This window comes from Plectropomus leopardus, chromosome 1 (genome assembly GCF_026936395.1).
Source record: "Plectropomus leopardus strain MGB_pleo_1.0 chromosome 1, ASM2693639v1, whole genome shotgun sequence".
Lineage (NCBI taxonomy): Eukaryota > Metazoa > Chordata > Actinopteri > Perciformes > Serranidae > Plectropomus > Plectropomus leopardus.
In genome coordinates, this window is record NC_142176.1 from 42,584,998 (window position 1) to 42,597,264 (window position 12,267).

Sequence of the window (12,267 nt, forward strand, 5' to 3'; positions counted from 1 at the left end):
TAAGGATTAACATGCCACATGGCTTTCCTGGCAAGTTCTGGGACTGGTGGGTTTTTGTATATTTGCCCTGCCCATCCCAGTTATCTCAGACCAATCAAACAATCAATCAGACTTGATTTGTGTAGAACTTTTCATACAAACAGACTGTTACTCAAAATACTTTAAACAGTTAAACCAGAAAACAAACCACAACGTATAACAGGGATGATATAGTAACTCTGTCGCCGCCGTGTGGACATGAAAGGTAATGACTGCGTTAAGCGAGGTAATGTTTTTCTCGCAGTAGTGTAACGAGCCAGCCGACCGGAGTTGCTGATAATAGCCCTGTCAACAAACAGATAATGAACTGGAAACATTCGCGGTTCTTTTTCAGAGGACTTGTGATTTAGCACCGAAGAAGAAGACGTGCTTTTCTGCCGCCGTTGTTTGTTCGTGTCCACCGAAGTCGTCGGTCTTGAGTTTGTCTGAAATCTCTCCGCTGTCCGAGGATTAACACAAGACTGGACTCCGGAGAAGCGCTGCGATATCAACCCAAGTGTCAAAGTGTGGATTATGTCCCCGCATCACATGCGAACATTTGTGTTTTGGAGCTTTCGGTGATTGCGGGGGGAGGGTGGGGGGACAGAAACACGAGATTTAGTTTGAAGTCCGGACAGGAGCGGGGGACACTTGTTGAAAGGCATTTTACCGAGCAAACCTTTGCCTAACTGCTCGGGAGCTTTGCTAACGATAGTAGCAAGCTTTGCCAATCGAGGTTTACAACTTTCTTCTACACCGGCGCTTAATCTGAAACAGACTGCGTCTTGTACATGCCTGTTAGGCTTTGACCTATGTCGAGTGTCGATAAATTGGCAAAGTACGTTAGTGACAAACGTTGATATGGCACTGACAGCAGCTTAGCTAACTTGGCTAGCTGCAGCTGTTACTCGGCTCCAGCGTTGTTAGCAATGACGGCTAACGTTATGTTAAGATTCAAACAAGTGGTTCGCTGGAAATTTGTCAACATGAAGTTCTGTCGTGCCTTTAACCTATTTTAATCGATAGGCCATTCTTGTCAAAAGTTATTAGAGCAAACGTGCAAACACAATTCGCGAAGGCTTGCTGTAGTCCTCTCTTTAGTCACAAGAAGGCAACTTTTATAAACAAGAGCTTTAACGTTAGCTTAGCTCCGTTAGCTCCTAGCTCGGCTTACAACTACACTCTCAGCTGTGACACTGCAGCCAGCAGAGTTCACTCTGAATTCACTTTGCCCCAATAGTATGTGTGTTGTGTTTTTAAAACAATGATGGGTTCATCGCAGTGTTCACTGACAGGGTTTGGACAATAGACCACCAGCACCGTGTATCACTTTCACCCCGAGAAGCTGAAGTTGTAAACCTGCGGCCCGCACGATGTCCGGCTCCCCGGGCACAGGTGGCTCCAACCCCAGGAAGTTTAGCGAGAAGATAGCGCTGCACAACCAGAAGCAGGCAGAGGAGACGCGGGCCTTTGAACAGCTGATGACAGACCTCACTGTATCAAGGGTAAATACACTTAACTTCAGCTAACTTTCAGCCAATTGTCATTTAATAGTGACCTTCTTTGCACGGATGCGGTCATTGTTATTAAGTTTAGGTTTAGTTAATTTCAAAAGGGACAGTGCAAATTAAGAAACACACAAAGTATAAAAATGCCAGACTTACCTAGGGGGCTTTAAAAAAACTGAAGTCCTTTGCCCAAGGCTCCCTAAAAAACAACAAAGCAAAAGAACAAAGAAATAGGGCATACACTTTAGAAAACTTATTTAAACACACCCACTAGAGAAGAAAAACAAATCAACAAACAATCAGACAAAAAAATAACAAAACATACAATTTCAAAACTGTAAAGAATATACAAATTTTACATATAGAACGACATTGCAAGGCAAGTAGGACATAAATAAGCGCATCAAAAAGAGTTAAGTGCTGACAAGTGTACGTATTAATCATCATTCTTTTTAACTGATTACTGAGAGATCTTTAAGTGCTGAGTTCTCTGATAGGATTTTTTCTCTGATATGATATGAATTATGAAAAGGGGAGAGAGAGATGGGGTGACATGCAGCAAAGGGCCGTGGCTGGAATCGAACCTGTGGCCGCTGCAGTGAGGACACAGCCTCTATAGATAGGGTGCCCGCTCTATCCACTGAGCCACCAGGTGCCCTAGTTCTCTGATATGATTTGGAATTAGCTTCCACTCTCCTGAGCCTCTGACAGACCAAGCTGGCTGTGTAAAAGCACTTTTCCACAATGGGATGATACCCTCTCCTCTTATGGACCCCTGAGCAATACGGTTGTTAGTTCTTCGCGGTGACTTTGTATGCCAAGCACAAGTCACTCATTTTATAAGGTCATCCCAACTCAAAATCTGATTTTTCTTTTTGAATTTAACAGTGATGGGGACAAAGATCCCTCTTTGACACAGCCCAGGCTGGAATGAGCTGCCTGTTGATTGTCTCACAGATTTCATCTGCTGACTGACCTCTGTTCAACCAGCTCTTATTGTTTCTCTTCTTACATTCATTCAGGTAGCAATCATATTTGATGCAAACTTATCGATGGTCATTTGTAACTGAAAAAGAAAATGCAAACTTTGAAAACCCCAAATTTAAGATATTAACCCTTTGTAACCTGGATAGACATCGCCTTCTTTGTGCTTTGCTCAGAAACCTTTCACAGGTATTTAAACATTGGAACCCTGAGCAGGGTGGGAGCAGCTCAAGAGGATGGGTCATAATTTGGCATTTCAGTATCATATACACTCAAATTTGTATAAAAGGTGAAATGTGTGAAATTTAGGGGGGATTAATGCCGTCTAGCGGTGAATTACAGATGCAGCCGTCTAAAACTTCTCCCCGCTACAATTTAGGAGGTTTTCATCAGGAGCTGAAATATCCACAGAGGTCTCTTCCTCTCCAAAGCAAACAAACCAGATGATTAAAACAGCTATAAACACAGAATAAAGCAGTTTTATGTTACAAATCAGTGAATTTCCGCCGTGGCTTGGTATCTTGGGGACGGGCTACTTGCCCACAGCATGCTCACACCTCTTCTCTTAGATAGATAAAAAACACAGAATACCTAAGTTTTATCTTGAAAATCCACATATATCTGAAGCACTTTGGCATGTTGCTGTGTCCAACACATACCAGTGTTAAGTCACCTTTTTTCTCTAATAACTTAAGTATCCCAAAACTACATAAATACATCAAATATAACCACAGAAATGCTCAGCTTGCCTCAGTCTTGTTACGACTAAGATATCCACTGAAAAAATAATTCTCCATGTACAGACTTAGTTATTACATTCGCAAACTGTACCTGTATTTTTAAGCTAGTAGCTCTGTGTCACAGCACAGTGGATGGAGAATGCCAGAGGATGCCAAACATTTTCAATAACTCAAGTGCAAGGCAAAGTTCAAAAGTCAAAATTAATGGAAAAAAAACATGGGTATCATCATTTCCAAAACTCACGTTGTTATCTAACGAAATATTCTGCTTCATTCTGCTTCTTGATGGCATTTAGCATTTTACAAACAACATTTTACTGTGGTCCCAATCACTTATATTTCCCATCATGCCTAGTGTTGGACTGAGTGGTTTTTAGTTTGCAGTTAAGTTTGCTGTTTTATATTCAGAAACGCAAATGTCAGTTTTTGTTAGTGTTAATTATGTGTCTGTTCAGAACATAGTGGTTTATGCTGGTTATTGTCATCTTTGTGTTTGTAGTTTACACCATTAGTGAGATGATTATTACTTTTCTTTTGATCAGCTGTATTTTTTCTAGCATTTTGCCTCTTTGTAAAGCAGTGTAATTGATGTTGAACCATATTATTCTGAAGTCTTCCTGACCCTACTTGTGGTAGTACATGATATATCTAAAAGCAGTGCTCAAAGAATACTCTTTCCAGTGCTTGAGATGCCCTGTTGAAAGAGTTTTTTCCCCAATCAATTGTTTTTCATTAGATTACAACACAATTCCCACACATATATACATTTGTAGAATAGCAGCCCAAGTAAGAACGGCAAAAACGGACAAGAAAACGAGACAACATGGGGAAGAGGTGTGTAAATGATAACAAAACACCTCATTTCTTTTTTGATCCCTTCCATACCTCCCACCACCATCAGACCCACCCCCTCCATCTCAATTGACACACACAGTGTACACACACATATACCTACTCTTAAACACACATACTTAAATAATCAAATAAAAACAAGAATAATAAATATGTCTGAGGCAGCTCTATTCAGTGTGGCTGAAGACTGCTCCATTGCTGGATATTCAGTACAGTAGCTATCCACTGATGCATTGGGAGAGCATGAGGATGTTTTCATCTCAAAGCGAGCATATTTTTGCTGCAGTAGTGTTGAAGTAGTGTACAGAGGGAGAGAGAGAGAGATTATCTATTAAAGTGCTCTTCATTTACTTACATTCATCATTTATTTATTCATGCTTTTGTCCTCTACTATTGGTCTTGCAAACAGCAACACAGAGCTGCATCTGATTGCTGATTGAAGAGTTGTGCAAAAGAGTTTCACACAGGTGCTTTATAGATTTATAATCACTAGGTAATTTCTATCAACTGTAAATAAATGTTTTCATTTTGTTTAACACAGTTAATCTAAAAGAGTTTGGGATCTTTCTACAAGACTTGTGTTAACTGCTCTGAAAAAGGCTGTGAAAATGTGTGAAACTAATGAAGTGACAACACATTTGCAAGATGTAGTTTTTAGAGAAGACTTGTGCCATGCAGATAAAGATCAGATGGATCCCAGTTTCTTTAAGTCTTAGCAGTCAGGAAAAACTGTAGTTGATTTTTTAAAAAAAAAAAAACATCACTTGCTTCCCTAAAGTCGAGAGGGACTGACTGTCAGACAGATTATTATTAGAAAAAATAACATGAGCTGTTGTCTTTCAAAGGTTTTCAATAGCCCCTAACCGTACTCATCCTGCATGTTTTTCCCCAACAGTCTTTATAGCAATAAGTACATACACATATCAGTGCATTTATATTTGTGTGCACAAATTTACAGCAGACAGCAAAGAAAAACAAAACATGAAGGGACCCCAGATGTTGTGAAAGAGTGATTGATTAGCCCCAATAGCATATGTAATTTTTCCTAAGGACAGAGTTGTAGTTAATTCAGAAATCCATTTACCTGTACTCAGCTTACCAACCTTTTTACAGGAGGGAGCAATGACCCTTTTGTACAATAATCGTTGACCTCAAATCAGCATTATTATTAATTTAACATTTTACCTCGATTATGATTAAAGGAGCTATTTGTAATTTCCAGCTACCCAGTCCAACCGAATGGGGGGCCGTATTTCACCCTTCAAATGCCTGTCTACTATTGTGTCCATGCAACCACAATTTACAGTCATAAATTAAGGCAGCTCATAACTGACAGCAGAGCCAGAATACAGCCAGTCAAAATCAGGCTGCTGTCTGATGACCTTCACGTGTGACCTTTAGTGTGTAGTTTACTTTATAGCTTACTTAGCTCAGTTTTAGAAACGCCACAGTAACAAGAAAACAGTCCCATCACACTATTTGAAAAGTTAATCATGAACTGTAAGCCTCCAGTTTGTGTTGTCATTAGTTACGCTAAAGATACATTTTTGTAAATGGTCAATGTTAGACATTACTGACCAGTCTTAAAATAACGTTGCGAGTTCAGCATCAAACTGTAACTTTTTACCCTCCACTGTCTTCAGAGTTGGAAATATTTACTCTAGTTTTGCTGCTTGTGATGGGGATAACAATTGTTTTCCTGGAGCTTCTGCCATTGCTGTGTTTCTTTCACAATAACTCATTCACTGAGACTAACTTCTACACTGTATCCATTGACTCCGGTGTTGTGTTTAGGACTGTTTCCCCGTCGGTGTTTTCTCTTCTCCTAAACCTGACCCAAACCCTTAGCCCAAAACGTGACCACCAAGGGGGACGCATTAACATGGGGAAGGCTCTATTTGACAGGAGAATACGTTTTGACACAATTCCGGAGAGCTCAACTTCTTCCTTCTCTCCTGCTGCTCACTAGAGGCTACAGTGACTCACCATCGCCTCTCAGGCCAGGATGTATTATTACAGAGGGGTCAGGCCGTCCCTGGCTGCTTAGCAGTAGATATCTCTGCAATACAATACAAAGGCATCTTGGACATACAGTAACATCAAAGGTGTTACTTCTTCACATTCTGTTGATTGGGTTAGTTCAAACTAAAACTGAACTAAAATTATCCACATCTTATATATAGCTCCTCTAGTGAACAATTTTTTTGGATGTTTGTTTCTTTTTTTGCCCTCATAGTTCACTGAAAAGGTATTTACTTTAAATATGCTTAAAGGTGGGATATTTTTTCTACTGAAAGAGTGTATATTTTATCTTTGTGATTTTAAAATAATCAAAGAAATAGTTCCAACAATTGAAATCAAAGCACACATTGCTTGGAATTAAAAACGTTTTATGAAAAAGGTCACATTTTAGTTTTAATGTAAAAAGCAAGTTCCCTAACAAAGTATCTTCTTGAATCCTTTTCATATTGTGAAGCATTCGCAAATGCTTGTGTTATCGACAGCTGCTTTTAGAAGGCACTTGTTGCTGGGCGCTCGTCAGTCTCTCTCTTTTTTCAAACCATGCACTAATTATATTCGATTTTGTGATTGTGCTCCAAGTGTTGAAACAGATTGTTGATATTACCTTTGGTCGGTGAAACCGTTTTTCTGCAGTGTTTACATTTGACTTATTTCTGTGCGGTGTTGCCTTCACTAAAGCCAAAATGTGTCCAAACGAGGGACATGGCATTTTTCTTTGGTACAAGCTGCTCAAGTTGCTCAGTTGGCTCAGTATTTGAGTTCTTATCCATGTTGCAGGCTGGACAGGGCAGAGTCACATGACTACACACGCCGTAGTTTGTTTTTAAGGGGACAGGAAATGAACACACACAGTGGGGAAAGTATTATGAGAATTTTAAAAAATAACCAAATAAAAATAACAAACATGGGCAAGATGACGTCGGTTAGAGATTCTGAATGATGGTTTCTATTCATTTTTGATTAATTGCCCAGCCCCGTTAGACTGTGTAAAATAATAACAGGCACATGCCTTTTTTAGAAGACCCATTAATTGTTAGATTTTTTTATTTCTTCATCTCAGGATGGTTTCAGACATACACGCTTCACATTTCAAGTAATAGAAGTAGTGGTCCCTGCCGGGAGGATGTAAGAGCCCTTTTCATGTTCTTCTCATGCCACTGGTTTACAATGTGCTCTTTCTATGAGAGGGACAGTCCATGAATGGCCAGCCAAAGAGGATGTGGGTTTGAGGCGACATTGAATGAATGTTGCCACAAGGTATGAACTGTCAGTGACCCTGTGAGACAGAAAAGCCCAGTCAGCGAGGCTGCGGCCGGCCGTGGCACAGCACACACTGCCAGCAAACAGCTGGAATTAGAAGTAGCTGCTTCAACATTTACACCGCTGACCAAAGGACTGAATATAAACCCTGAGGGGCTCTGACTAACTGTACATGGTACCTGAATGACAAATTCAGCCCTCCTCCTCTCAGCTCCTGTGCTGCAGGGACTTGGCATCCTTGTGAACCAGAAGTGTGTGAAGTCTACATGTTTGATGTTGTGTAATATCTATCGCCAGCACTGGAGTAAGAGGTTTAAATGGGGATTTGTTTTTTAAATATTTTTTTCCCCATTTGTCCTACATGGAAAATTGAATGTTACTGAAGGGGCATCCAAATGAATCTTAATCATAATGTCCAAATATGTCTGCCTGTATGTCCCTCTGTTCAGGACAGTGGGGACAGTTGGGATTGTACATTCATTGGCCATCAGAGAATTATATTAACATTTTGGGTCCCTGTTACAATTTGTAATTAAAGCTGCAAGCAGCGAACAGGCCCTCGCACCCCCAACCATATAGGGGTTTCTTACAGAACTCCGTTTGACACAGTCACTTATCTCTGTGAAAGTAAGATAATGCACGCAGAGTTTTCTCCCTGGAGTGAGAAATGTCACATGGCGTAGTATTTCCAGTGGCTACAAGGTGGCAGTGGAGGGTACATAATTTCCATGTCATCTTGGTGAACATCATTTATAGAACAAACCATGTAAATTTCATGTAAATCAAAGGATTATTGTGTTACAAGGTATACATCCTGTTGCCAGAAGGTGGCACATTGAGTATCATGGTTAACTTATATGTTGATGTGTTCACAGCTGCCACCTGATCACACACATAAAATTTGGGGAAAATGGTTCAATACAAAGTAAAGTTATATTAGCTTCCTGTTTGGTGGAGAAAACAGCATTGCCACGGCAACAGCATTCATTGAAAACATATGATCTTCACAAAGGTCTTAAAGCAGATTTTGTTACCAAGTTTGAGCCGAATGTGGTAAACCTGTAAGGGGATGCACCTAAAAATATAAATCATGTAACTAACTGTTTCCAGTAGGTGGCGGTATGCCGATAAGTGAAATGAGCAATGCAGATGTGTTCAGGTCAGGACTCTCATCAAGCATGAGAAATTTGTGGCAGATTGGTCAGTATCTGGCTGAATTACAACTTCCTGTTTCATGGCGAAACATCGAAGTTAAAAACCTAGCCATGCCCACATGGTGTGACGAAAACTCAGAAACTGAATAAGTTGGGATGTCCCAGAATTTGGAACAAGGAGGCACAGAGTTTTGATCCTTCAGTTAGATATTTCATATATGGTAGTACATCCCTTGGCCACTAGGTGGCGCTAGAGACCACACAATCCATGTCATCTTGGTCTACATCATTTGTAGACCAAACCATATAAATGTCATGTAAATCAAAGTATGGTTGTATTAAGAGGCTTACTTGCTTTTGCCAGTTGGTGGCGCTGTGATTATCAGACTTAATTGACATGTTGATGCGGTCAGGGCTGCACCTTGATCACACTTGTAAAATTTGGGGCCAATCGGTTGATGCAAAGTGAGGTTACAACAACTTCCTGTTTGGCGGCAAAGACCATGTTGCCATGGCAACAATGTTCATGAAAAAGCTCTGAAATCACAAGCAGGCATCATCAAGGTCTCAACACCTTTCTAAGTAAGTTTGAGCTGAATATTGTCAACCTGTAAGGAGGTGCACATCAAAATATAAAACATGTAACTCCCTGTCTCCAGAAGGTGGCGCTATGATGATAACTCAATTGAGCCATGCAGATGTGTTCAGGCCGGGACTCTCATTAAGCATGAGAAGTTTTAGGCAGCTCGGATGATGTTTGGCTGTGTTACAACAACTTCCTGTGTCATGGTGAAACATCAAAGTTGGAAACCAAGCCACGCCCACATAGTGTGACGAAAACTCAGTTTTTTTTAAATCAGTTGTTGTGTTACAGGTCTTAAGGTCTGAGAAACCACATATCAAGTCAATTGGCTGAAATCTGTAGTAGATATATATCAAAGAAGAACACGTGATTTCCATTACATTTCATGTTGCTAGTAGGGGGCGCTATAAGTAATGATAATAGTAATCATGTAGATGTGTTCAGGGCAAGACTGTCATCAAATGTGAAGTTTGGACCATGTCCCTACGAGTTATAAACTACTTCCTGGTTAATGGCGTGACATGGAAATGTGTGGCCCAGTAACGGCCACACGGTGTGACGAAAACTCACAAATGTCCTGCCTCCCAAGTTGTATAGCTCTAGGTGAAATGTACCACAGGGGCTGCTTAGTCTAAATCTGTAGGGGGCGCTACAGAGCCATTTGAGCACATCAGTGCAAAAAAAAAAAAATTATATCAGTTAACACATTTTAGGACTTCTGCTGTGTGTGCCACGTTTGGTGAGTTTTGGTGCATGCTTTGCCCCTCATAAAGTGCTTCCATTTTTATGGCGATTAATGCGTAACTTTGGCAACCGCGTTTGATGAAAAGTCAAAAATGTAATTTCTGTGCATCATGAAGGTCTTTACAATTCTAGTTGAATATGAGGTTAATTGAGTTAACCTGCTACAGGGGAAAAATCAAGCAGTAAATAAAGTAACTTCCTGCTACCAAAAGGGAGCGCTATGACTATGACCCCAAATTGCACTGCAGATGTCTTCAGGCGTACATTCTTATCAAATCTGTGAAATTTTGTAAAGATCTGACCATCTTGGGCAAAGTTACAACAGTTTTTGATGTCAAAATTGTCCACCCGACTTCGGTAACGCCTTTCAATGAAAACTCACAATATTCTATTTCAAGCATCATCAACGTTATAAGGATTGTTTGAGACCATTTTGAGATCAATTGAGTCAACCTGCTAGGAGCTGGACATCTCACTGTAAAACTTTGCCTTTCTTGTGCCAGTAGGTGGCGCTCTCATTATCGCTTAAAACTGTCATAGATGTGTTCAGGGCGGGACTCCTATCAAACCTGTGAAGTTTGGGTCATATTGGACCCTTTACAGCAGAGTTACATACCACTTCCTGTTTACTTCCTGGTTCATGGCAGAACATGCAAATTAGATGCCTCATGCAGATCACACAGTGTGATGAAAACTCATGATTTCAATAACTTTTGCTGTCAAAGGCCTTATAAAGGTAGCCATAACATTTGAAGTCAATCTGATAAAAGCTCTAGGACAAGTTCTCAAGATTACGACCCCTGAAAATGGCCAAAAATACACCAAAATTACAACTTCAAATCAAAATGGCTGACTTCCTGTTGGTTTTACAGTATGGCCCCAGAGACTTTTTTGTAGGTACTGGGGTGTTGCACAGGCCTCCAAAGTTTCACAGCTCTAGGTAAAACGTGCTGCGGGGGCTGCTTCGTTGAAAATCAGTAGGGGGCGCAACATTTCCTCCCACCCACGCACGAGACCATTAAAATATCACATTTTTTACCAGATCTAATAAGTCTGCAAAGTTTCATGACTTTTTGAATATGTTAAAGCCCTTAAAAAGGCAATTCATTTGAGAGAAAAAAATAAAAATAATAATAATAAAAAAAAAAAAATAAATAATTCCTTCACTTTCGAGAGGGTCCTTGCACCGTTCGGTTCTAGGGCCCTAATTTAAGTTGTGAAATGTGCCTCCTCTGAATCATCTGTCAGGTTTTGGTGCAGCGTTTAAGGTTGAAGTATTTTCTCATAATTAAAGACATAGGCCTCATGCAAGAAATTATATACAAATAAATTTTCTCTTATTTTTGCTTGTATCCAGGATTTGTTCTTATTTTGTAAGTACCCATTAATTTTTGGGATTCACCAATTTTACAAGGGGCTGAGAGCACTCGAGAAAAACATCTCGCTTTCACAGCCCACAAATTGTTGTCCTACACAAGGAAATGTTAAGTTTTATATATGAGGAACATTATCAAAAATGCATGACTATCATTTAAGCAAATTTAAATGAGGTTTTAGAGTAATTATAATGACTGCATTATAAAATTTCATGGCTAAAGAAATATACTATACCTGATGCACTGATCCCAATAACTGTAATTTCAGTAACTGTGTGTCTCTCTGCTGACCAGAGCTGGAATGTAACTGAGTACATTTACTCAAGTACTCTACTTAAGTACATATGTGAGGTTACTTTTCTATTACTGGAGTTTTTTAATCTCATGCCACTTTCTATTTCTACTCTAAAACACCTCAGAGGCAAATACTGTACTTTTTACTCCACTACTGTTATTAGTTAACTACTTTACAAATTAAGATTTTTGTACACAAACCAAAAATTAAAAAATATGCAAGTGCAGCTGAAGCATTTAGTCAGTTAAATATAAAATGAATTTTCAACAATTTCTTTCATTGTGTAAGTCATTTTTCATGAAAAAAACTCATTTTTTAAAAAGATAGTTTTAGGGTGGTTTTGCTTTTAATTGATAGGAGTGTGAAAGGGGGAGAGATAGGGGGTGAAATGCAGCAAAAGGCTGGGCTGGAATCAAACCCGTGGCCGTTGCACCGAGGACACAGCCTCTATACATGGGGAGCCCGCTCCAACTACTGAGCCACCAGGCTCCCCAAATTGAATTAAAGAAAGAAAAGAAAAAAACCTTTTATAGATTCAACTTCTCATACAAACAGTATGCATGCATCTTTTTCTTCTAATTATATGAATAATTTTGATTTATTAAATTCTTTTAAACCTTTGCGCATGTTTACTTTTACTTTACTCTTAATATTCAATACATTCCCCTGAAATCGCATTTACTTTGCTGAAGTTTATTTCACAGTAGGCCAACGTCAGTTTCACTACTGTA

General features: G+C 39.6%; 1 protein-coding gene across 2 annotated transcripts in view; it reads left to right on the forward strand.

Moving 5' to 3' along the window:
* Positions 1-247: 247 nt before the first annotated feature.
* Positions 248-12,267, forward strand: part of crtc3 (CREB regulated transcription coactivator 3) — a 61,454-nt gene continuing 49,434 nt past the window's right edge. Inside the window, exons 1-2 of one of the 2 annotated variants that reach the window (XM_088081450.1) lie at positions 248-596; positions 1,314-1,523. In XM_088081450.1, the coding sequence (XP_087937576.1) occupies positions 1,392-1,523 (132 nt within the window). In that variant the 5' untranslated portion in view covers positions 248-596; positions 1,314-1,391. The other variant, XM_042485145.2, reaches the window with a different exon arrangement.